General features: G+C 43.7%; 1 protein-coding gene across 3 annotated transcripts in view; it reads right to left on the bottom strand.

The window, feature by feature from the left end:
- Positions 1-27,725, bottom strand: part of reps2 (RALBP1 associated Eps domain containing 2) — a 172,870-nt gene that overhangs the window by 64,375 nt on the left and 80,770 nt on the right. For all 3 annotated transcript variants that reach the window (XM_080204035.1, XM_080204033.1, XM_080204034.1), the window contains exons 5-8: positions 18,931-19,037; positions 12,312-12,462; positions 7,781-7,844; positions 877-1,025 (exon numbers count right to left, since the gene is read on the bottom strand). In XM_080204035.1, the coding sequence (XP_080060161.1) occupies positions 877-1,025; positions 7,781-7,844; positions 12,312-12,462; positions 18,931-19,037 (471 nt within the window). The remainder of the gene's footprint in view (positions 1-876; positions 1,026-7,780; positions 7,845-12,311; positions 12,463-18,930; positions 19,038-27,725) is intronic.

Here is a 27,725-nt window from a genome sequence, read left to right as displayed (position 1 = left end):
AGCCTGAATCCATCAGGTACTTTGGCCATGCTAAATTCTCCCTCAATGTACCCGAATGTGTTAATGTAAGACTGCTGCACAAAAACCATTTCAAACTCAAACTGAATCCAATTCATGGTCCCCACAAGGGAGACAATCAAGATCCAAGCTGGCTAGGTGAGATGTTTCAAAATAAAAACAAATGTTGCCATTTCCACTCAAAGGAGAAAAACCTCAACAAGCCTGTCCCTGCTCTATGAGAAGCATGAGCTGTTTTTTGTAGTTCCAGATTTCAGACAGCAGTCTAAACTCTGAACACCAATATTATTATTGTGAGGAAAGCCTGTTTAGGATTGGGGTGCCACACTTAAACCGACCAACATTTTCCTTTAGAACTACTTTGGATGATTACGTAAGTCTACGGATAAATAAATAAAATTGACAAATTGGGAGAATTTAGCACAGCCAATGCACTTAACCAGCCCATCTTTTCGACTGCGGGAGGAAACCGGAGCACCCGGGGAAACCCATGGGCACGGGGAGAATGTGCAGACTCCGCATAGACAGTGACCCAAGTTGGGAATCAAACCCGGATTCCTGGTGCTGTGAGGCAGCAGTGCTAACCACTGTGCCACCATGCCACCCTGTTGAGAAGTCATTTGGTCAGCCTGCAGATACTATGGTGACATTCATCCTATTCACAACGCCTTTAATTTTGCAATGCTTTCAAACGAACCACACCATTGTCCTACGTTGCCAACAATAGGGAGCCATAATCACCATAAGTCATTTGGAGGATTGGGGCTGAAGTATTGGAGCCCTATTAATCTGCACCACGTACCCTTTGAGAGCAGCTTCCCTCTAAAAGCATGAGATTATCACTTGGATACTGCTCACCTTCGCTCCTCTGTAGATATTCAGGAATCAAGGTCTCGGGAAGTGTGGCTGGCAGTGAATAGCCATTCTTCCTGGCTACGACAAGGTGAAAGGCGGCACAGAACTCGAACAGTGTTAAAGCTCCATCACAATCCACATCGGAGAGTTCCCTGCAGGCATAGTGACTGTTAACATCTAAACCCTTTCATCTGCAGCAGCAACATAAAAATCCTCAGAAGACTTGAATAAGATTAAATTTGGAGAAACATTGGATTTCTTTTTAAAACTGTTTCAAACAGAATCACGTATGTCAACATTCAATATTGCCCTTCTGGAATATAAGCAGCAGTTTTACAGTATACTGTAATATCTGAAAGTCTTCTCCAAAACTGTCAGAATTTCAACGTGATCGCATGTTATGGGGAGGCATGGGACAAAGAAGCACATATATAAATAAAGGTTTTGAGTCAGCCAGCCAAGCTGGTTTCAGTTTAAACACTTGGTAGAAGCTCCTCTCCATTAGAAAGTATCAGGGAATGTTACTTCTATACTGAAAACAAGACTGCCCAAAATCTGCAAAGGATAATTGAAGAATCACCACAACTGTTTCAATGTACTATTATATCCTGCTCCAGGTTTTATTGAATTAGAACAAGAAATTTAGTCAAAATAACTATTGAAATAACATTGAAGTGTTGACTCATTAAATTGGCAACAATAACTTTTGATTTCTGTTCTGATTTTGCAAGCCTATTGCAGAATACAGCACAGAAAGCAGCCATTCACCCATCAAATCTTTGCAACCATGTTGGTCTCACTTTTCCACTTTTTCCTCACACCCTTTTCTTTTCTCCATAAGGAAGTGTTTATCCCCATTTCTCCTTTGAAAGCTACTATTAAATCAGTACCCATCTCCCTATCAAGCAGCACATTCCAAACTAGGCATCTCATTGCGTCAAAGTCAATGTACCTCATTCTTGTCTGTAAAACAGCCATGGGCCACAACTCTATTTTCTATCACTTAGCCAATGTTGCATCCTTGCTGTTTTGCATCTTCAATCTCAACGGGCTTCAATTTTGCTGAAAAAACCTAACAGATGTTCTTGGTAACTGCTGCGGTTTCTATTCAAAACCACTCGAGATAATCTCAATTTTCAAAATCACAGTCTAAGAAAAGGCAGAATTTGGCTCTGAAATGTAATGAAGCTCGGAAAAAAAGAAATATAAGAAATTAATAAGAAAAGATGAAGGAAAGCAGATACCGGTTTATAAATAACATATTTGCCAATATTAGCCAATATTTGATCTGCGTTCATCACAGTCCATTTTATTTGCTTTTTCGTCTAAGTGATCCCACTATGAAACAATGTTTTAAATTTAGATTGTATAACTCATTTCATATGTCTGGATTCTAGTACCACTGAATAAGAGATACCAATTTCAGTTGAAGTGAAAGTATGATAGTGCACCTACATACACTGATCTGGAAAATAACAGGTGCTCCACAATAGATTACCATGATGGCTAAAAATGTTGAGAAAAATTTCCATTACTTAACTTGATTTATTGCTACCCCACGAAACTTACATTCAACACCAGGAAGCAGAAACAACCTGCCCTTGGCAACATTATCAGAATGAGGTATTTTCACCATGGGCTGCATGGAAGTAATTTAACCTGCACTTGGTTCCAAAGTGACCTGAAAACTCATTTTGAACCTGTTCTTGACATGGTTTAACATTAACCTCAAGTATATCCCTGTTTAAACAGTGTGGCTTTACCACTTCCCAAACCAAGTAGATGGCCTGTTGCGTCTGCACTTGCTTTCTGGAAGCGCATTCTTCCTAATTCCACTCCCCTGCCTTATCCCCGTAACCTTGCACATTCTTTCTTTTCAGACAAAAATCTATTTCCCTTCTGAATACCGCGATAAAACCTGCCTCTGCCACCCTCTCAGGAAGTTCTTTCCAGCCTCTAATCATCTTCTGGGTGAACAAAAAAATTCCTTACATCACTTCTACTCCTTTTGCCCGTCATTCTGAATCTCTGCCCTTTATTTGTAGAGGTACCCTTGATAGGGAACAGTTTCTCACCACATGTCCTGTTCTTACCCTTCCTGCTTTTGAATACCTCAATTAGATTTTCTCCAAGGAATACAGACACAACGGACAGAATTTTACAAGAATGAAGTGTCCAGCTAGCATTTTTTTGGTGTATTTTCACACCCAATCTTATGGACTTAGACATTGAAAAAAACTATCTAGACCATTTCTAGCTGCTGCAGGCAGTGGACTGGGCTTAATTCGCCAGACAGCCAACAGGGGGAGCTATTGCACATGTGCAGACATCTGATTCTGCACATGCTCAATAGCTGTAGCAGGGGCCTGACAGACAGATAGACAAGAGAGCTGTCAGGCCCCTGCTGTTATGGGCAGCCTCATAAACTCTACCCTCAACCTCCCCCCAAACAATTATGAGGGCCGATGGCCAATTGTGTGCCCCACACCACATGGACATGTAGCACCCGGCACTATCCGACCGCCCAGACCGATTGTGTCCCTCTCCCACCACGGATCCGATCACCTGCAGAGTGGCAGTGGACCCCCCCCCACCTGTCAGATTGCAATGCAGAGTACGCAGTAGGCTTCCCCTCCCTCCGTGATTGGCCACTCCTCCAGGCCCCACTCCCTTCAAGCCCCACCCCCTACAGGCCCTGCCATCCCATAGGTCCCACCCCCCAGCACTGCCAAGGTATCTGGTGGGTATTACCAAGGTGCCAGGTTAGCAGTGTCAAGGTGCGAGGGTGGCACTGCTGAATTGGCACCCCCTCTTGCCCTCGGCCTCCAGTTCCATCGATGAGACCAACACAACTGTTCCTTGTTCATGGGAAGCAGTTATTTTCTTCAGCCAGAGAACCTCTCCCAGCAGGAGCATAAAGGCAAGCGAGTCCGGATGATTAAGCGCTGGGCTTGCTAAACAGATAGAAATTAACATGAGAATAATTTAAATAATAATTTATTCAGCCTCTCACCCATTTCCGGTGAAAGGCTGACCTCGCCAGAAGTCCAGCTCTCTTAAGATTGCGAGAAGTCTCAACAAGGCCCTAACCCCATGTATTTACCCTGCTAATCCCCCTGATACAAAAGGGGCAATTTGTCTTGGTCAATGCATCTAACCCGCACATGTTTGGAGTGTGGGAGGAAACCAGAGCACCCGGAAGAAACCCAGACATACACAGGAAAAACATGCAGACTCCGCGCGCACAGTCACCTGAGGCCGGAATTGAACCCGGATCCCTGGCACTGTGAGGCAGAATGTTAACCACTGCGTCACTGTGCTGCCTGTTAGCTGTAAAGCACTGTGGGACTTCTTGGCAATGCAAAAGACACAACAGAAATGCAAGTTACTCAATTTATGCAACAAGTGTCTTAACCTTGGATCTGGCTTTTCTAATTGGAGGAGGAATCCAGGGACAGAGAGCAGTGCGTCCCCTCTTTGCTCATTGCTGTGAAGGCATTATCATCTTTAAAACAGGAACCTTTTTTTTAAATGGTCGGGTTCTTTGACTTCTGGGCATGATTGGATTTTTGTTTTGTGGTGATGACTGTGCCGTTCTTAGTAGCAGACAGTCATACTCCTGAGGCAGCCTGTAACAAATGACATGAAACAGGTCCAGAATATCTTTTGGCAAGCTTGTTTGTTGTTGTGATTGATTAGGATTAGGAATGATTGTAGAATGAACAATAGGTGGGAATACAGCAAATGGATGACAGAGATCTAATTAGCCTAAAGTGTGGACATTGCACCAGTCACCAAGGAAGGCAACAAATTAAGGTACAACTGTTATCCACAAAACCTTTAGACTGAGATGGGCAATAAAGATAAACAGTACAATTGTTGCTGGTGCTACTTGGCTGCTTCAAGACTGATGCAATATATTTAGTCACCCGGGCAGCACAATAGTAGCCAATGGATAAAAGCAAATTACTGTAGATGCTGGAATTTGAAACAAAAAAAAGAAAATGCTGGAAAATCTCAGCAGGTTTGGCAGCACCTATAAGAAAAGAACTGATGTTTCGAGTCCAGATGACCATTTATCAAAATGGATGGACAAGTTGAGAAGGAATCCCTATAGTACAGAAGGAGGCCATTCGGTCCATTGAGTCCAAATCCCACCCAGGCCCTATTCCCTTAATCCCACATATTTACTTTGCTAATCTCCGACACTAAAAGGCAATTTAGCGTTACCAATCAATCTAACCTGCACATCGTTGGACTGATGGAAAATTTATTTCAGCAATATCTGAAAAAGCAAACTGCAGCACCACTGAAAATACAACGAAAGTGCACAGGAACAGAAGTCATGTTGCTACATGGTAAGGAGACATGGGAGCTATCAAGAAGTCTGGAGAAGGAAGATGATGTGCGAGAAGTTCCTAACACGGACAGAATTCTAAAAATTGAAACAAACAGCAAAACCTTTGAATACAGAAATCACCATAGAATAAGCTTGAGTCATGCCAAAAACATTACAAGCAGAACTAGAAATAATCCAAAACGTCACATCGTGCCAGCCTACTTCTTGCGATTTTATTATCTTGCTCATGAGGATGCGATGATCAGCAGAGCTGCAGCATGTGAAATGTTTTGTACGGTGGCACAGTGCTTAGTACTGCGGCCTCACAGTGCCAGGGACCTGGGTTCAATTCCGGCCTCAGGTCACTGTCTGGGCAGAGTTTGCACATTCTCCCTGTGCCTGTGTCAGGTTTCCTCTCGGTGCTCCAATTTCCTCCCAAATGTGTGGGTTAAGTTGATTAGCTATGCTAAATTGACCCTTGTGTCACGGGGATTAGCAGGGGTAAATGTGTGGGGTTACGGGCATAAGGCCTGGGTGGGATTGTGGTCAGTGCAGACCTGATGGGCCAAATGGCCTCCTTCTGCATTGTAGGGATTCTATGTTCCCACACAGTAAACTTGCAACTACTTAAAATTACACATAATGCAAACTAAGGAGACAATCGCACTACCCGAATGCCACAAAATCACAAAGCGCAGGTAAGATTTGCATCATGCTGACCCTCAGAATAAAACCATTCTTCAGCTTCTTTTATCTTGGTGGGAGCATCACAAAACCTCAAACCAAATCATAAACATAAATAGTTACATGATGGAACATGAATGTAGATACAGCACTCAGATTATCCCAGTAGATTTTCTTCAGTGGCTCTGCAGACATGTGTGCTATACAGACCAACAAAACTTAGACTTGATCAATATTAGATCGGTAATCTGTACGAGTTAGGTAAATGTGGTCACCTTTGAGGAAGGAAAAATAGATCACTATTTTATCACTGTGCTTTGATTTTAATGGTGATAATTAAATACAAAGCTACTTTATAAAAGTTGTGACAAGCACAGTATTGGAATGTGCTTTGAATAAGATCTTCCAAACTCATGATTTATCATTTAAATAAAGGGTATTAGGAGATAATGTATGCAGATATAGGGTTCATTTACGGCCTTCCTCGATTGAGTGAGTAAAATTCACTCCATCAAACAACCCATATGCAAAGACCTGGGCAACGTTCAGACTTGGCTGGCAAGTGACAAGTAACATTAATGCCCCACAAGTGCCAGGCAAAGATCATGTCCAACAAGATATAATCCAACTTTACCCTTTAACATCGATGACATTACATTCATTGCATCTCCCACCATCAACATTCTGGGGGATTGCCACTGACCAGAAACGGAACTGGACAGCTGTATAAATATTGTGGCTGCAAGAGCAGGTCAGAAGCTAGGAATCCTGCAGCAAGCAACTCACTCCCCAAAACCTGTCCACCATCTACAAGGCACAAGTCAACACTTGAGATGTTCAACACCATCCACAACAAAGCATCCTGTTTGATTGGCATCCCTTCCGCACACATTCACTCCCTCCGCCACCAGTGCACTGTAGCAGCAATGTGTCACATCTACAGAAATTCATCAAGGCTGCATAGACAGCACTTTATAAACCTACGGCCATGATCATCTAGAAGAACAAGGGCAGCAGATACCTGGGGACACCATCACCTGGTGGTTCCTCTCCAAGCCACTCACCATCCTGACTCAGAAACACTTCACTGTCCCTGGGTCAAAATCCCTTCCTAGCAGCACTATGTCCATCTCGTTAACCAATGAAACTTAAGTTTGGAGAAAGAAGAGAAATAAAGCAAATGATAGAGAGGGAAATAAGGTGAAGCAAAGTCAAATTAGACAGCGAAAGGGGAAGGGTGTGCAAAAGATTGGATTAATAGAACATGATAAAAGGTACAGAAAAGATCCATAAAAAAGTTTAAAAATGTAATCATTTCAAAGCTTCTAGGAACAACTGACTAACCTTGGGGGTGAAACGCCACAGTTCCAACTGTATCCTCTTTTAACCTCCAAGATTGAGTTTCATGTCAGAACCATAAATTGCATAAATAACACGGTCATTATGACATTTAATAGCAGCTCTAAATGTTTCGAGTGAGATTTATTCATTTTGAGCACAAATTCAACAATTTCCTGAAATTCATACAGAAGCTACCATTAAGCTCCCATTTTTGGGATGTACACAGTAAAGCACTGCAAATCACCCAGTATTTAGTGGTGATTTACAACGCACGGGATCTCTCTTCTTTGACACAAATTGCTTTTTTTTAAAAGCACATTAATAATGATGTTAATTTGTTGTTACTTTCCTAGAAAATTCTGGGTTTACAATTCCTATCTGTGAAAAGAATCCGAGTTTATTGGTTCTTCAAGACCAAAAGTGAGATTAGAATTTAAGATTCAGTCCACAACAATAAAAGGCACAGAAATTTGGACTCCTTTACACAGCGATTCTTCACTGTGCCAGGCAGTACTGAAAAATATACAAGTAAATTAAACTTACCAAATATGAGAAAGTTCTCGGATAGGGAGCTTTGATTTTGTAAAGAAGTCCTTGGCAACAGAACCTGTGACAAGACTTGGATTAGTTTGTGGTTAAAATTGGGTAAACATTAAGAATACTTTCGGGATCAGTTAACTTCTGAAGATTGTCTACTTCTTTCAGTTCCAGGACCAGGCACAGGGGTGGGTGCCCCTGAACTCCCAGGCACAGGGCAGGGTGCCCCTGAACTCCCAGGCACAGGGCAGGGTGCCCCTGAACTCCCAGGCACAGGGCAGGGTGCCCCTGAACTCCCAGGCATTGATTGAGTAAAATTAAATTTACTTTGGAATTGAAATGACATTAAAGTGTCATAAATATAAAACAGAGCCTGATGTGAAAAAACAACATAAATAGAGAAATAGGTGTGTATGAAAGGTCTGACCTTCCATTTGATAGACAGTAACATTGGACAATCATTTAGTGACATGGTGCAGTGCCATGCTGAGAGAAGTCAAGCACTTGGCAGATGTTTTGTCACATGGAGGTTTGGAATACGTTAAACATTGGCCACATGGAAGCTCCCAAAACCTCTTCTTGTTCCGTCACAAGGGAAATGCCCCGATCCAAGGGAAATGCGGCGGCGCGGGCTTGTTGGGCCGAAGGGCCTGTTTCCCGTGCTGGGTTGTTCTTTGTAATCCCTCAGGCAGTGCAGACATTACCAAAAAAACAATTTGTGCTTTGCACTCCATCATGAATGCGAGGGAATCAGTTTTCCACTGTGGTCTCCGATCCAAGCAGGTTTATGGATAATGGGGTTGCATTTTCAAACAATGGATGTGTTGGTCCCATTTAATATCACATTTACTAAAACAAAAATAATCAATATAGATGGACAGCACAGTGGCACAGTGGTTAGCACTGCTGCCTCACAATGCTAGGGACTCGGGTTCAATTACAGACTTGGGTCACCGTCTGTGTGGAGTTTGCATGTTTTCACCGTGTCTGCCTGGGTTTCCCCTGGGTATTCCAGTTTCCTCCCTCTCTCCAAAGATGTGCAGGTTAGGTGGATTGGCCATGCTAAATTACCCCTTGCTGTTGTCCCAAGATATGTATATTAGGTGGATTAACCATGGTAAATATGTGGGGTTACAGGGATTGGTGGGGATGGGAAGGCTGGGTGGGATGTTCTTTCAGTGTAATTTCAGACTTAATTGTGCAAATGGCCTCCTTCTTCACCGTAGGGATTCTATGTTATTTAATAACCATTTTTAACTTGAAATAAATCTCAGTGTTACTGGGGATTTCAGCAGATTTTATAACACAGGAGATGGAATGCGCACAGAAGCAAAAAAGGTGGTGTATCTCTGTTCTAAGGCACAGTGCGGTCTAGCCCCTATGAAAAGGTAGTCCTCCACTTCACATCAACAATGGCCCAAGGACACAGGGCAAGGCTCCTTGTAGTTTAGGACAGCGGACATTGTTTCTGTAAACACTGGGACACTGAGCATATCAATACACACACACCCCATTCTGTCTGCAATAGTATCACAACCACCATGTACCAAAGGAAGAATAGGTGATGTAAGGGTACAGGCTGGAACGCACATGACTGAGAAAGGAAGTGGCTGCTTGCTGGGCTCAGGATGTAGCCTTGTGAAGTCTGCCAGACATGGATCCAGCCTGAGAAATCTATCAGGGGCCAGAATCTGATGACCAAGGAGGAACTTCAGAGTACGGATATTCAAGAGCATTGGAAAGGAACGTGATCTCAGATTCACAATGATGTATTGCAGTAGGGAAGTTGAGTCACTGGCAGAGGGGGCTGAGGCCTGGGAGCATCACAGAGAGTGCGATGGCAGGGCCACTAATACACCAACAGTTGGTTTGTGATGAGCAGAGGCAGCTACTGCAAATACTTCACTGAAGGTACAAATTGAGACTGAGGTGTGTTACCTTATGCTGAACAAATTAAAGCAAAGGGAAGCGCTGGTAGTAAAGAAACGCAGGAATAAAGCAATATATAGGGACAAAAGAGAGGGGAGCTCTTTCTAGGAGCAAGTTGTCGACATGAATGTCAAGATTAAGGTGTTTAAGCGCAGTAATTTTTGTCCAGGTGGTTTAATTTTATTTAAAGGCATATATTGAGATGGAAAGTAAACCAAGTTGGCGACTCAAAAGGAGTTATACAATTTTTAGAGGTTTGATTGGTTTTCAGTGATGGCAAAGTTTTGTAACCAGATTCTTCATTTTAATACAGATAGTATTTCTGATTGCATATAAATATGAAGTAGTTAAATTTCTCAGGTATTTTACACACTAAACATTTTCCCTTGCTCTGTGGACACAGGACAAAATGTTCACGAAAGGGAAGATAGGAGAATTCACCAGTTCTTTATCAAGTTGTAATGAAAAGAGCTCGACATTGTGACACAGACTGGTATATGGGCTTGGCTTCTGCTCACAGGGATGCCATGAGGTTTGCATTCCTTCATCCTTGCTGGCTACAAGTCTCCCATGAGAAATGAACTTGGGAAGTCTCAGAATCCCTACAGCACAGAAGGAGGCCATTCGGCCCATTGAGTAAACATCAACTATCCAACAGAGCATTTTACCCAGGTTACCTCCCCCACCACATTCTCTTAACCCCACAAATTTACCCTGCTAATTCTCCTGACCTACATCCCTGGGGCAATTTATCATGGTCAATCTACTTAACCTGCACATCTTTGGACTGTGGGCAGAAACTGGAGCACCACACAGATGCGAGGAGAATGTGCATGCTTCACACAGTCACCCAAGGCCAGAATTGAAGCCGGGTTCCTGGTGCTAACAGTGCTAACAACCATGCCACGCCAGCTAGTCTCCATCCAGGTCGTCTTGGGGTTGGGATTAGAGCAAAGAACAAAGAAAATTGCAGCACAGAAACAGGCCCTTTGCTTGCCAAGCCTGCACCAACCATGCTGCGCGACTGAACTAAAACCCCCTACCCTTCCAGGGATCATATCCCTCTATTCCCATCCTATTCATGTATTTGTCAAGACGCCCCTTAAATGTCACTACCGTATCCGTTTCCACTGCCTCCCCTGGCAACGAGTTCCAGGTACCCACTACTCTCTGTGCAAAAAATCTGCTTCGTACATCTCCTGTAAACCTTGCCTCTCACAGCTTAAACCTGTGCCCCCTAGTAATTGATTCTTCCATCCTGGGAAAAAACTTTTGACTATCCACTCTGTCCATGCCTTTCATAATCTTGTAGACTTCTATGAGGTTGCCCCTCAACCTCCATCATTCGTGAGAACAAACCAAATTTCTCCAGCCTCTCCTCATAGCTAATGCCCTCCATACCAGGCAACATCCTGGTAAATCTTTTCTGTTACCTCTCCAAAGCCTCCACATCCTTCTGGTAATGTGGCGACTAGAATTGAACACTATATTCCAAGCGTGGCCTAACTAAGGTTCTATAAAGCTGCAGCATGACTTGCCACTTTTTAAAGTCCCAATGCCCAGGCCAATGAAAGCAAGCATGCCGTATGCCTTCTTGACTACCTCCTCCACCTGCATCACCACTTTCAGTGGCCTGTGTACCTGTACACCCAGATCCTTTTGCCTATCAATACTCTGAAGGGTTGTGCCATTTACTATATATTTCCTATCTGTATTAGGCTTACAAAATACATTACCTCACATTTGTCTGGATTAAACTCCATCTGCCATCTCTTCGACCAAGACTCCAACTGACCTATATCCTGATATATTCTCTGATGGTCCTCATCACTATCTGCAAATCCACCAACCTTTGTATTGTCTGCAAACTTACTAATCAAACTAGTTACATTTTCCTCCAAATCATTTATACTTATTACAAACAGCAAAGGCACTGATCCCTGAGAAACGCCACTTGTCTCAGCCCTCCATTCAGAAACGCACCCTTCCATTGCTACCCTCTGTCTTCTTTGACCCAGCCAGTTTTGTATCCACCTTGCCAGCTCACCTCTGATCCTATGCGACTTCACCTTCTGTATCAGTCTGTCATGAGGGACCTTGTCAAAGGCCTTACTGAAGTCCATGTAGACAACATCCACTGCCCTGCCCTCAATCACCTTCGTCACTTCCTCGAAAACACGATCAAGTTCGTGAGACACAATCTCCCCTTCACAAAACCATGTTGCCCCTCACTAATGCATCCATTTATTTCCAAGTGGGAATAAATCCGGTCTCAAAGAATCCCCTCCAATAATTTCCCTACCGCTGGTGTAGGGCTCACCTTACATCATGAATAATGAAAGAAATCTGCCTTTCTACACAAATCTGTACAAGTTGAAGCCTCCATTCTGAGAGGGTGGCTGCTATCAGGAATAGAAAACTTCAGCACCAAGAGATTTTGGTCTAGAATTGTAAAGAATACAGAAGTTCCTGTTATGCACCCGGCCTAATTTTCCTCACCACGAGCTTTATGGAAAACTTAAACAAAAAAGACATGATAACCATTTCATGACAGATCAGCCTTTTCATTCACAGTAGGATATTTTTTCTTTGAAGGAAATGTTTTTACCAGAAATGAGCAATTTCATATCAGGCTGCAGGGTTTTAAACTGATTGAAGTAGTAATCCCGCTGTTCCTCAGTTATCCTCCAGGGGTCATCTGTGTAGTCTGAAAGGTCCTCCTTTGATTCAGGATCCGCTGATTGTACAGATGTTTGCTTCTGTAATGTGCAAATAGACATCATTAGGCCATCATTTGCTGTAGGAATAAATCTAACAGCAGCAATCATTAGGGGGGGAACTTGCACTTGTTTTAAGTGACAAAGTTGTTAACACAGCTAATCTGAGATTCCTTTGAATAGAAACTTCCAAACATTCGGATGTTAGTCCCTGTTTGACTAGGTCCCAGCTCTTTCAGAAATCTCTTCTTTTTATTTTAAATGCAATAATATCCTTTTCCATCTCATCTCACATCTACCCAATCTGTTCAATACCCCCAAAAATACCGAAGCAAAGTAACTATTTAATATTTCTGCCAGTTCGCTCTCACTGCCCATGATTTTATCCTAACTGCCACTTGGTAGCTCTACTTACATTCTAGCATTCCTTTGTGTGCCAGTAGAATATTTATTATTTTGGTTATGTCCCTTGATAATTTAGTTTCTTATAGTTCCTCTTTGCCTCCCTAAAGTTTTATTTGACTTGTGTTATTCTCTTCATTTTCTCATCATGCTCTCTCCTGCTCTCCCTATACGTCCCTTTCCCTCACCCTCAAGTTGTCTCATGTCTTTAGTTATCCATGGAATCTTATTAGTGTTCAATTTTTCCTAATTTCTCTATTTTAAAAGCTTCCATTGCCGCTTGACATCATTGTTTGCCAACACTGTCCATATTTTTTCCCAAAATTCTGTGCTCTACTCCATAAAATCGACTCTTCTTCAGAATAGTATCTGGGCATTTGTTAGGCTTAGTTCATCTCAGTTGTTGTTAGTAGTCACTATTGCCTTGATATTCCCTATCTTTGCTTCTCTTACCTCCTCCAGTTCATTCCTCACTGCCAGATCCAACAGTAAGTCCTACTTTGTCAGGCTTTATACATACTGGGTTTGAAATGTGTCCATTCTTTACCTATCACTTCTAGCCAATTAATTTCACAGTTGGTGAATTCCCCCATGATTATTATTCGATGTCTGAAACAAATTTCCAAAGTTTATTTGAATAGATTTCCCCCACATCATTTCCACTATTAAGTTGTCAGGAAACTACTTTTATTAGTGTGTCTGATCCTTCCTGCTTACTTCTCATAGAATCCCTACAGTGCTGAAGGAGGCCATTTGGCCCATTGAGTCTGCACTGACCACAATCCCACCCAGGCCCTATTCCCACAACCCTCCATACTCACCCTGGTAATCCCCTGACACTAGGGTCAATTTAGCATGACCAATCAACCTAACTTGCACACCTTTGGACTGTGGGAGGAAACCAGAGCACTCGGAGGAAATCCATGCAGACACGGGGAGAACGTGCAGACTCTGTACAGACGATGACCCGAAGCCGGAATTGAACCAGTGTCCCTGGCTTGTGAGGCAGCAGTGCTAATGATTATGCCACTGTGCTCCCCAAAGGGTTAGAGTTATAGTTGCCGATGGTTGCATTCTTTCTTCTGTACTGCCATTGTGTTATCTCTAATAGGAACAACTTGACACACACCACTTTTCCCCAGTCTCTTTCCTGAAGATGTTATACAGCCTACAGTGATCAATTCCCAGTCATGATTTAAATGTAACTCTGTCTCAGTAATCCAAACTATACCTGGCTCCTCCATTATTTATTATTTGTTTTATTTCAGACACCATGTGATAGATGCACAGATAGATTAATTTAATAGCAGCTCCTCCCACTTTATTTTAACCATTTTTTCACACTCCTGTTCTATGACTACTTACTCCCTAGCCATTTCTGTGCTCCCTTATTTTAGTCTGTTCCACGCTCTCTGTTCCTGTTTCATTCGTATTTAAACTTGCTTTATTTATTTTAGATTTCTCCCTCTCCACTTCCATCTTAAACCTTCTACCATTTCCCTATATACCCCTCTCACTAGGGCAGTGGTTCAGGTGGAACCCATCCTTGTCTCAATGTGTCCCATAAAAAAGAACCCCTTGTTCTCAATATCAGCCCTTCAACCCATCTATTCTGCTCGTCTCAGTGCCTATTTGTGTGTGGCCCAGGCAACAACCTAGAGACTATTACTCTCAAGGTGATGCTTCTTAAATTGCATTCCTAACTCTACCTACTCCACCAGTGAAATGTGCTCCTTGTTCCTACCTAAGTTGCAGGATTAAATCTCTCTGCTGGAATGTTCTGTCCTGCTACCACTGCCAGCGAGAATGAAGAACTTGGCCCTCAGCCAAATCTCGATTCACAGCAGCAGGACTGGAGAATCCTAGCCCCAGGCGAGGTCAGATAATCCTGACCCCCAGTTCCCCACAACCTGAAATACAGGCTTTCAACAAGCATATTCCTTCATGACATAGCCAAACCATTTGCTCCAAATATCTACTCAGATCAGCTTGTGTTTTATGTGCCCTCACCCATTCCATCTTACTTTAAATGATTACATTTATTTTCTGTGTACATGGGAGCAAAGCAAAAAACTGTTCACATGTTTATGGTGGTGCTTGATGCTCTGAAACTGTTTAGTGTATTCTCTTTCCATATGGACAGCATCATGTTGATTTCTTCCTTCTTTCAAGGTTAATAACCATAAGAATAGTCTCAGATTCTTGCGTTATTTGTAGCACTTGCTGTGATTTTATGCTGTAACCTTGTGCTTTGCATAATGCATCTCACACGAGCCCATTAATTCTGATTGTGAAACCACTGCGGATAATAGTTAGCAGTCAAAGAAAAATGCTGTTGGTATCTGTAACACAGCTGTGAAGTGAACAGGCAACTCTGATTGCTCACGATACAAAAGTGGTCATATTTTAAAAAAAGCATAAGGAAGAATCGGGATGCAGTGCAAACGCATAGAACAAAAGCAAAATTGCTTTCATAAAATCTCTAAAGAGCAGAATGAGACCATTCAGCCCACAGAGTCTGCACCAAAGGCAATCCCACCCAGGTCCTAATCCCATAACCCCAAATATTTACCCTTCTACTCCTTTGACACTAGGGTCAATTCAGCATGGCCAATCCACTTAACCCGTACATCTTTGGACTGTGGGAAAAAACTGGAACACCCAGAAAAAACCCATGACTCGGGGAGAATGTGGAAACTCCACACAGACAGTTACCTGAGGCTGGGATTGAATCCAGATTCCTGCACTGAGTCAGCATGCTAACCACTGTGCCATCAAAAGATACGGACTGGGGTAAGCTGTTTGATGGCAGGTCGACGCTGGGTATGTGGGAGTCTCTCAAGGGAAAACTAAAATCTTTGCAGGAAAGACATGTGCCGGTCAAGAGGAAGGATGGGAAGGGTAGGATTAGAGAGCCGTGGGTAACTAGGGATATTGAGGACCTGGTCAGGAGGAAGAGGGAGGCGTACATTAGATCTAAGCATTTGAGGACAGAGATAGCGTTAGAAGAATACAGAGAATGTAGGAGAGAACTTAAAAGGGGCATCAGAAAGGCAAAAAGGGGACACGAAATGGCTTTGGCGGGTAGGATTAAAGAAAATCCTAAGGCATTTTACTCCTATGTTAGAAATAAAAGGATGGTTAGAGGGAAGATTGGTCCTCTCAGGGACAGAGGAGGGGAACTATGCTTGGAGCCTGGGGGAATGGGGGAGATCTTGAATGAATACTTTGCGTCGGTATTCACGCAGGAGAGGGGCCTGATGTCTGGTGCTGTGCTTGAGGAGTTTGAGGATCCGTTGAGGGAAATAGTCATCACGAGGGAAGAGGTGTTGGGACTTTTAGACAGTATAAAGACGGATAAATCTCCGGGGCCTGATGGCATCTATCCCAGGCTGCTAAGGGAGGTGAGGGATGAAATTGCTGGGCCTCTGACGCAAATCTTTGTCTCTTCTTTGGACACAGGTGAGGTCCCAGAGGATTGGCGGATTGCAAATGTAGTACCGTTGTTTAAAAAGGGTCAGAGGGATAACCCAGGGAATTATAGGCCGGTGAGCTTGACTTCAGTTATAGGCAAGCTAATGGAGAGGGTCCTCAAGGATAGGATGTATGAACATCTGGAGCGCTGCAATCTGATCAGGGATACGCAGCATGGCTTCGTTACAGGGAGGTCGTGCCTTACGAATCTAGTGGAATTTTTTGAAGAGGTGACAAAAACGGTTGACGAAGGACAAGCCGTTGATGTCGTCTATATGAATTTCAGTAAGGCGTTTGACAAGGTCCCTCATGGTAGGCTGATAGAAAAGGTGAAGGCTCATGGGATACAAGGCCAGGTATGTAGATGGGTGGAGAACTGGCTTGGGAGGAGGAGACAGCGAGTAGTAGTGGAAGGCTCCTTTTCCAATTGGAGGTCTGTCACCAGTGGCGTGCCGCAGGGCTCGGTACTTGGACCTCTTCTATTTGTGGTATATATTAATGACTTGGAAGAGGGGGTAGGTGGTGTGATCAGCAAATTTGCTGATGACACTAAGATGGTTGGATTGGCGGGTACTGAGGAGCAGTGCCTGACAATGCAACAGGACATAGACAGGCTGGTAGATTGGGCAGATAGATGGCAAATGGAATTTAATCCGGAGAAATGCGAGGTGATGCACTTTGGCCGGAATAATGTGGAGGGGAGTTATACGATAAAAGGTAGAACTATCCGGAGTATAGATACGCAGAGAGACCTGGGGGTGCAAGTGCACAAGTCCCTGAAGGTGTCGGTGCAGGTACAGAATGTGATGAGGAAAGCGTATGGTATGTTAGCCTTCATAGGAAGAGGTATAGAATATAAGAGTAGGAGTCTGATGTTGCAGTTGTATAGAACGTTGGTTAGGCCTCACTTGGAGTACTGCGTCCAGTTCCGGTCGCCGTACTACTGGAAGGATGTAGAGATCCTGGAGAGAGTGCAGAGGAGATTTACCAGGATGCTGCCTGGTATGGAAGGGCTGTCTTACGAGGAAAGATTGAACGAACTTGGGCTGTTTTCCCTTGAGAGACGTCGGCTGAGGGGGGATCTAATAGAGGTTTATAAGATTATGAAGGGGATAGATAGAGTAAATGGTGGTAAGCTTTTTCCGCTATTAGAAATGGATAGAACGAGGGGTCACGGGCTTAGGGTGAGGGGGGCTAGGTATAAGACAAATATTAGAGGGCAGTTTTTCACGCAAAGGGTAGTGGGGGTGTGGAATGCACTACCGAGTAAGGTGGTGGAAGCAGGCACGCTAGGGTTGTTTAAGAGTCACTTAGACAGCCACATGAGCGGGCTACATATAGGGGGATATAGTAGGCCTTACTAAACATTGTAGGCTTGGGATTACGTTTTTGCCTCAGGGATGTTACAGTCTTTGCCTGTTTAATAATGAATTTTTTTGTCTCCACAGGCATTTAAGTCCAGCAAGGGGCATGCATGCGGCAGGTTGTAGTGGGCTGCTCTTGGACGTTGCTTCGGGAGTTGCCTATTGCTTCATGTCGTCGGTGTGCTTAAACTGGACCATCTCGAGGGCAACATGACAGCTCAGAGACTATCTCTGTTGCTGTGCGGACACATGGATTTGGGCCTGTGTCTGTGGGAGTTTGCACGTTCTCCCCGTGGTTGCGTGGGTTTCCTCCGGGTGCTCCGGTTTCCTCCCACATCCCAAAGATGTGCTTTTAGGCTGATTGATTGGGTACTAAATTGTCCCTCAATTGGACCTCCCTGATCCTCGCACATTAGGCCTAGACTAAAATCATGAATAGGTCACTGAGACAGTGGGACGGCGGCGCGGGCTCGTTGGGCCGAAGGGCCTGTTTCCCGTGCTGTGTTGTTCTTTGTTCTTTGTATGCTGCCCAGTCTAAACTTGCACAATGCATGGATTGTGTGCAGTTTTTGGGCACCGCGCTATAACTGGGTTCTGCAGCAAAGGTTCAGTACAACACACCCTGACACCAGCATCATGTCCAACATTCAGAAAGATCAAGCATCAGATCAAACCCAAGATCGGATGCAATGCCTTTTCTTGTCAGCTTGGATCTTGTACGTCTCTCTTGTGGGGACCGTGAATTGGATTAAATCTGAATTTGAATTGGTTTTTGAAGCAAGCAAGGAGATGGATTAAGGACTTGCCCAGGCATTCTGCGCATTGGCTTTGTAACTTTAAGAATGGAGTAAAAATGTTTAAAAAAAAAACTCTTGAGCATTTTGAACTCTAAAGGAGGATTATATTTCCAAGCGCTTTGTGGATGAAGCGAAACTGCATAGCTTATAGTAACACTTATTATTAAAGCTCTTTCTCTTGCTCCTCCCACACTCATCCATCCCACTCCAGTATCAGTAATGCAATACTGATTTAACACCTTATTAATAAACAGTTCTGTTTATGGAGAGAATTCTATTAAGGAGAAAATATATTCTTTCCTTCAGCAGCAAATGCTCACTTCCTTCCATCATGTGAATTATGAAATATTTGTATTTTGCCAAAATCTTCCAGTGGATATATGCTTTGTTTGACAAAAACTTGGGTTTCACTGCCCTTTAATCATTCATTCTTGAGGAAAATTAAGAATTCTTTGGGCTGAGTTCACCCTTACCTGAGCATAAAATGAGTAAGGAAGTGTAGGCTTGGATACATAGTTCCCATGGGCTTGTCCGTCTGGATATACAGCAGGGCCTGATGTTGGGCTTCCTTCATGAATGACTGCAACATTAAAAAAGAGTGAGTAATTCAGATTGAGGCTTGAAGTTGTACAGTGCCCTTGCAGCAAGCTACCATCAATCCATTGTGGCTCAAACATGTATCTTTCTACTGTGTCATCTTATATTGTGAATCAGTCAGGGTCATTTCAGAGCTAATTGTGTGGCACAATTAGCAAAAGGCAATTGATTGGTGATTTGCAATCTGGAAATAATATGGATTGTGTTTGGGAACTCTGACACCAGAAGGTAAAACATTCAGAAATGGTAAAACACCAGAAACAACCATTAGACTAACTGAAGCTGATCATTCAGTACCTGGAGCAAACCTGGGGAGATGGGGGAGGAGAACAGTAATGGATGTGCCAACAACCATCATTCATAAAATCATACAGTGCAGAAGAGGCCTCACGAGAAAGACCTGACCTCCCGTCTAGTGCCATTTACCAGCACTTGACCCACAGCCTTGAAATGTTATGACATGTCAGATGCACCTTGGAGTAATTCTCCCCGGTTGGTTTGAGTAACATAAGCACTTGACGTTCCAGAATACAGTTGTGGTTTTTATGTACAGAAAGCCGAATCCTAATGAATCTGAAGAATGTTGCCAGCATGGATTGAAATAGGGCTTTTACATTGTTGCAGCATTTACACTGGATGCTCTGGTGTACACAGTGAATTAAGAAAATAGAAGGCTGAATTTGACTCCGGTTATTATAATCCAGAAAGTCCGCTGACGTAGGATAGAACTGGAGCCAATCTTTACACGCTTTTGTAAGTTGCTAATTTACAGAAATACACATTTTGAACATGCACCTCCCAATGCAACAACCACATTGTCAGTCCACTCCCATTTACAGGAGAACATGCCTATCGCTGCATGCAATTAGTTACAATTAGTTTACAATTAAACAAATAATGCCCTCATCCAAGATTTCAGAGCTTGTTAGTTTCTGGTAAAACTTGAATCAATGGAAACCAGTGAGAAAAGTCTTCACTGGTTGGAATCATTTCTAGCAGAAAAGAAGATGGCTGTGCTTGCTGGAAGTCAATTATCTCAGCCTCAGGATACCACTGCTGGAGTTCCTGTGTGTTGTAGGAAAGAAAACACCTTCTTTTCTTTCCTGGTTAATATTCAGGAAATGGGTCGAGTCAGAAGTGGAGACGTCCACCGTTGACTGCAAAGATGTTCAGTTCAGCTTGTAACTTCTCAGATATTGAAGAGATCTAGACATGTAAGCAGCAAGACTTGGATAACATTCAGGTTCAGGTTGATAAAGGGGCAAGAAACATACACGCCACAACAAGTGGCAGCAATGACCATCTCCAATAAGACAGAATCTAAACACCTTCCCCTAATGTTTAGCGGCACTACCATCACCAGATTCTCAAGTTAGGCATTAGAGAATCTTGTGACTGGATCTCACATCCCTTAAGATCAAGAGTGTATGCTCACTACCCACTATCTGGCGAGACCATAGCATTGCCCAACAGGGAAACAATGAGGTAGCTTTGCAATGTGAGCTTGATATCGCAATCTACACAACTTCTTAACGAACACTTTTCCAATTATCTGAAGGGCAGACTGATTTACATTTTAGTGAGATGAGGTGAAATGGGAATTGTCAAGCTGCTTTCAGTCACAGCAAATTCCACTTTGACTTCATTTCTGTCCCTCTTCATGAAGAGAATAAGAAATCACACCACACTGGCCCAGCCCTGCTAAGTAATTTATTTTATGGCTCACTTGTTTTACTTCTGAGCTTCTGCGGATTCCGTGAATGTCTGTATAAGTTGTGCATGTTTATTGATGTCTTTTCTTTTAATCCACAGGTGACTCGGTCCAACAAGGGGCATACGCGTGGTGGGTTGTGCAAGGGCTGCTCTTGGATGTTGCTTCGAGAGTTGCCTAGTGCTTCACGTCGTTAGTGTATGCTTAAACTGGGCCATGTGACGGGCAGCATGACAGCTCAGTGACTATCACTGTTTGCTGTGCAGATACATGGATTTGGGCCAGTGTCTGTGGGAGTTTGCACATTCTCCCCGTGCTTGTGTGGGTTTCCTCCCACACCCCAAAAACGTGCTCTTAGGCTGACTGGTGTTGACAAATCGTCCCTAAATTAGTGGTCCCTCAATCTGGTTTTGGTTCCTTCATTGAGGAGTCCAATAGGCGTAGACAAAGGTCATAGGTAGAAGAGGGCACTCACAATGTTAAAATGGCGGCACGGGCTCGTTGGGCCGAAGGGCCTGTTTCCCATGCTGTGTTGTTCTTTGCTCTTTAATGCCCTTGTTTGGTCAGCCCCATCCCTGCATTCCCTCAACAAATCTGAGCCTAATCACTTCTCCTATGACAGTCTGGCCAAGGCCCTCACTTGCCTCTCTCAACCATTCTAACCAAGTGTCCCCCAAAACAAATGTCTTTGGCATCCCTCAGTGGGCAGGAAGGCTGAATCAACAACTCTTCCCCCATCCAGCAGTGAGAGCTATCAATTACAGATGGCTGCCATGTGACACCTTATTGTGGAGGCTCTTGGTAAGTGACCTTTGCTGGTTTCAAAATGAATACGATTAACCCAACACAACGAGACCCAAGTGGTTCACAGGAAAAACTTAATAATCCTCGCCACTTGACCAGAAGTTGGGACGCGTTCTGCAGAGCATCCTTGGTTTGAATCGTTTTCCTCACTGCCTCCGACTCTCACAAGACAAAGGGGATTTCCAAAACCAGCCAGCAGATTGAAGCTTCAAAGTAATGTTTCAGTGTCTGTCACATCCAAATCCTCCGCAACAAAACTGTCCACCATCCAAAAATGTGACAGGCTCGCTCACATAACTTGTACATTTCCAACAATTTCAGTCACATTAACTTCAGGTCTGCATGGACAGATTAAAGCCTAGTCCAAAGTATAACACATCACCAAGATGGCAAGACATAATGTTCATATTTTGTAGCAGAGTTGAAGTTAATCTGGTCTGCCCTGCTTTCAGTTATTGGTGAAGCTCATGCTTTTGGTTAATCTGTAGAAAAGACTTTCCGCTTGTTGTATTTTAAAGTATTTTAAATACCCGGAATTAAATTTTCCACAAGATAATGAATCAGGAGTATATTAGCCCAGGTTCTCAGATCAGGAGATATTGCCAAAGTAGATCATTATCTTTGGGTTGATTTCACTGCTTGGAACACTCAGTGCTGGATTCTCAGAGTATGATGTGCCCAAATCATCATCAATGCCAGTAACACGGCAACTTCAAACCGGAGCTGAATGTTAACTTGTTACACTTGCTATCCCCCATTTCACCAGCCTGACAGAGTGATACCCGCCTCTTACACCGTTCTGTGAGCGATACACCCACTTACACCAGCTTGCGAGAGTGATTTACCCCAACCCCCACTCTTTACACCAGCCCAAGAGAGAGAGAGAGATACTCCCCCTTATATCAGCCTGAGAGAGAGGTACTCTCCCCGAGACAGCCTGAGAGAAAGAGATGCTCTCCCCGAGACCAGCCTGAGAGAGAGAGATACATCAGCTGAGAGCAGCCTGAGTGATACTCCCTTATACCAGTCTTAGAGTGACACCCTCCCTTACAGCAGTCTGAGTGATATCCCCCACACCATTTTGAGAGAGTGATACCACCCCCGCCCTTACAACCAGTCACACATAGATCATAGAACAGTACAGCACAGGAACAGGCCCTTCAGCCCACAGTGTTGTGCTGAACATTAGAAAATGCGAATAAGCACAGAACTGGAACGGTTTATTAAGCCATTAAGTTGGTTTTGTGAACTGCTTCCTTGGCTTTAGATCTCAAGATTCATAACATCTAAACCTTTTGAATGTATTACAGTATTATAACAGGCTGCTATCCATTTCTTATTTACACAGAAATAGTCACCATAAATTAGTATCTAAAAGCTTTGGAAGTGCAAACTGCTGATGCTGGAGCTTTATAACTCTCTGAGTTATGCTGCAGCCTAGGTTGGCAGTTATGGAAAGTTCCAGCACATTCTAGAAACTGTTTTCCTTGTTCCACCCCCGAAACAAGAAAGATTCTTTAAAATAAAAACTCTTTTACTGCTCAATGCAGACCAAGAGGTTTAGAAAGTGAAGGTAAGGTCGTTTAAATTATGTGAAATTTGAAATGTTCCAATATTGAAAAAGCACTATAAATTTTAACAGCTGGTTATAAACTCTGCACTATTAGAATTTTAAAGCGTACCGAACAGTACTTCAGTATATTCCTCAAGTACAACATATCCGCAATTCACACTGCAGCACGGTGGCACACTGGATAGCACTGCTGCCTCAGCTTCAAAAACCCGGGTCCAATCTCCATCTTGGGTCACTGTCTGTGTGGAGCTTGCACTTTCTCTGTCTCTGCGTGGGTTTCCTCCCACAATCCAAAGGTGTGTGGATTAGGTCATACTAAATTGCCCCTTAGTGGCCCAGGATGTGTAGATTAAAGGGGGTAAACGTGTAGGTTACAGGGATGGAGCCTGGGTGGGATTGTTGTCGGTGCAGGCCTGATGGGCCAAATGGCCTCCTTCTGCACTGTAGGGATTGTATTCTATAGTTTCTCTCTCACAGCAGCACATCAATGAATCTATTTGCCTGAGCTAATGAGCCCAGTTGACAATTAAGTTCATTAGAACTAGGAGAGTGGATGTGTGAAGAGCTGGGAACAGAACAGAAATCAGTATTCCTGGTCACTGACAGTCAGTATTTCCCTCACCTAATTTCTTATCGCCAAGAGATTTGTCACCACTAGTCTTCCAATTCTTGAAATCTCCTCAGAGTTTGGGATATATGCAAAACCCTACACTTGGAAGCCGTGAGAAAAAGGTACGTTCGAATAAAGTGTGCATCATTCTGGAAGCAATCCTGGTGATGAAGTTTCCAGTCTTTTGCTCAGATACATGACTCCTCCAGTCTCCACAAAGCAAGCTGAGCAGGTCATCCAATATTGTCATTGTAGAATTATAGAATCCTAACAGTGTAAAAGGAGGCCATTCAGCCCATTGGGCTTGCACCCACCCTCTGACACAGCATCCTACCTAAGCCCCGTCCCGGAACCCTAAGTATTTACCCCACTAATCCCCTTAAAAGCATACATCCTGGGACACTAAGGGGAAATTTAGCATAGCCAATCCACCTAAACTGCACATCTTTGGACTGAGAGAGGAAACTGGAGCACCCATGCAGACATGAGGAGAACGTGCAAACTCTACACAGTCACCCAAAGCCAGAATTGAACCCAGGTCCCTGAGGCAGCAATACTAATCACTGGGCCAGCCTACCAACGGGTGGAGCTTGCTAGAAGGAGGGGGAAAAGAAATGTGGAAAACCGATTTCATGCAGGAGGACGGCTGACAACAAGGATAGCAAACACTGCCACTTTGCAGAGGAAGCTGTAATAGTACTGTACAGGTTGGCAAAGTTGAGAAGGAGTAGCTAAAACCAAAATGGAAGCTTTTGGCAGCACATCCCAGACATGCGATTTGTTTTCTCATTGCATATTGTCCAGTAAACATTAATTGAGAATACTTTCCAAGTATTATCGTGGGCTGTGCTGAACGTATGGAAACCATTCTCAACTTATATTTGCAACAAAACGGCTGGCCATTCACCACTGGTGGTATTCAGTCTTCAGCTGGTGCTGCTGACTCTAATGCTATTCCCCTATTGCAATGTGCAATACTTCTGATGTGCCACATCATATATTTTCACGTGCTTTGATATTCATTCGGGCCTTACTCTATTTCACATTCATCAGCAGAATTGCAGTTATTCAGCATAATTCACTTTTTTTGCATTCTGGACTCATCTTTCAGATCAAATCACAAACCTTATTAAGCACTGAACTCTGATGTAAATTCAATGATCTATCTGGTAGAATCGCCAAGCAAATTAGTTCAAGAGTAATGACTGAAGGCTAGAAATAAAACCTCACCTCGCAACGTTTTCAAATTAATTTAAATAATATGGGTTAAATACAGATAATTGCTTGGTGCTGAATACCGCTGTAATCTATATTTCCAAATGGTTCTGTAATATTCTGTGAACTGCATTTTAGGACGCCCATGGGTTAAATGGATTTTTAAACCTGCCCTGCAGCTAAAATTAATAGTGTAGCAGAATTTTTATGAAGCAATTTGTTTTACAATTCAATCACACAGGTTCTGTGCATTCAAAGTGTGAAAAAGATTTGAATGCTGAACAGGTGTACACCGCAGAAGAGCATTTCTTTAAAATCCCCATTTTATCCATTAACAACATCCTGAGGATTACCATTGAACAGAAACTGGAGTGGACAGGCCACATAAATACCGCAGTCACAAGAGCAGCTCAGAGGCTGGGAATTCTACGGTGAGTAACTCACCTGCTGATTTCCCAATGTCTAAACAGCACCTGCAAGCCACAGGTCAGGAGTATGATGGAATATGCTCTTGTTCTGTGGCTCTGACAAAATTTAAGAAGTCCAGCAACATCCAGGGCAAAGCAGCCTGATTACTAATGCCATATCCTTGAACATTCACTACCTGCACTGTGGCAGAAGTGTGCAGCCTCCTTCTGCACCCGCTTCCAAATCTACAACCATCAAACGGACAAGGGTAGCAACACGTGGGATCACTAGCACCTGCGAGTTTCTCTTCAAGTTACACACTATACTGACATGGAAACAATTATTTTATACATTTATTAAAGTCTATTTATTTATTAGTCACAAGCAAGGCTTACATTAACACTGCAATGAAGTTACTGTGAAATTCCACTAGTCGCCACAGTCTGGCGCCTGTTCGGATCAATGCACCTAACCAGCATGTCTTTCAGAATGTGGGAGGAAATTGAAGCATCCGGAGGAAACACATGCTGACAAGAGGAGAATGTATAAACTCCACACAAACAAAGTGACCCAAGCTAGGAACCAAACCTGAGTCCCTAGTGCTGTGAAGCAGCAATGCTAACCACTGTGCTACTGTGGTACCTGAGGGTAGCATGGTGGCACAGTGGTTAGCAACAATCTGATGTAAATCTCTGGCACAGTGTTAGTGTTGCCACTGCTAACCAGGGACCCGGGCTCGACTTCCAGTTTGGGTCACTGTCTATGCAGAGTCTGCACTTCCTCCCCATGTCTGCATGGGTTTCCTCTGGGTGCTCTGGTATCCTCCCATAATTCGAAGATGTGCTGGTTAGATGCATTGGCCGTGCTAAATTCTCCCTCCGTGTACCCGAACAGGCGCCGGCGTATGGCAGCTAGGAAATTTTCACAGTAACTTCATTGCAGTGTTAATGTAAGCCTAATTGTGACACTAACAAAATTTAATACAATTAACGGAAGCACTGACTTGTATTTCCATCTTTCTCATACAGAAAGAATTGCAAGCTACATTTCCCTCTGCCTTCATCTTACAACTCATTTTCATGATACTCCTCCTCTGACAGGGAAATAGTTAACAGAGCAAAAAATTGCACACAGGGGAATTACTGAAGTACAGCTGCCTGGAGCAACTTGTTCAAATTTCATCTACTGCATTTCTCAAATGCCCAGAACTGAATCTTAGTCACACAATTAGGGGCGGCACTGTGACACAGTGGTTACCACTGTTGCCTCACAGCGCCAAGAACCCCGGGTTCGATTCCCGGCTGGGGTCACTGTCTGTGAGGAGTTTGCACACTCTCTCCATGTCTGTGTGGGTTTCCTCCGGATGCCCTGGTTTCCTCCCACAATCCAAAGATGTGCGGGTTAGATAGATTGGTCATGCTAAATTGCCCCTTCGTGTCGGGGGACTAGCTAGGGTATTGCATGGGGTTATGGGAATAGGACTTGGGTGGAATTGTGGTTGGTGCGGACTCAATGGGCCGAATGGTCTCTTTCTACACTGTAGGATTCTGTGATTCTAATCCTGTACTATGATTCATTACTGGCATTTCAAGCAATATTCAGACATGAAGAATCCAATGACTTGCTGCTGGAATCAATCTTGAGGGCAATTCAGGGTGGGCAATAAATGTTTGCCTAGCCAGCAATGCCCACATCCTGTAAATGACTTAAAAGAAAAATCACATTGGGGAGGAAACTTCAACTCACATTACTGAAACTCATTGGCACTGGATGAAGATAAATAGGAGGCAGAGAGTGGGGGTCAATGGGTGCTATTCGGATTGGCGGTTGGTGACTAGTGGGGTGCCCCAGGGGTCAGTGCTGGGGCCTCAGCTATTTACCATTTATATAGATGATCTGGAGGAGGGAACCGAGTGCAGGGTGTCGAAATTTGCTGATGACACCAAGATTGGGGGAAAGGCAAATTGTGCGGAGGGTGTGGAGAGTCTGCAGAAGGATCTAGATAGGCTGGGCGAATGGGCCAGGAAATGGCAAATGGAATTTAATGTTGGCAAGTGTGAGGTGGTCCACTTTGGTAGGAAGAATGGTAGGAAGGACTATTACTTACGTGGCGAAAAACTGCAGCAGGCGACGGTGCAGAGGGACCTCGGGGTCCTTGTGCATGAGTCGCAAAAACCCAGCTTGCAGGTGCAGCAGGTGGTCAGGAAGGCGAATGGGATGCTGGCCTTCATAGCGAGGGGGATTGAATATAAAAGTAGGGAGGTCTTGCTGCAGCTGTATAGGGCATTGGTGAGGCCGCAGCTGGAGTACTGTGTGCAGTTTTGGGCGCCGCACCTGCGCAAGGATATTT

The sequence above is a fragment of the Carcharhinus amblyrhynchos genome, chromosome 15 (genome assembly GCF_965287045.1).
Source record: "Carcharhinus amblyrhynchos chromosome 15, sCarAmb.v2.hapA, whole genome shotgun sequence".
Classification (NCBI taxonomy): Eukaryota; Metazoa; Chordata; class Chondrichthyes; order Carcharhiniformes; family Carcharhinidae; genus Carcharhinus; species Carcharhinus amblyrhynchos.
This window is presented reverse-complemented; position numbering and strand designations above follow the sequence as displayed.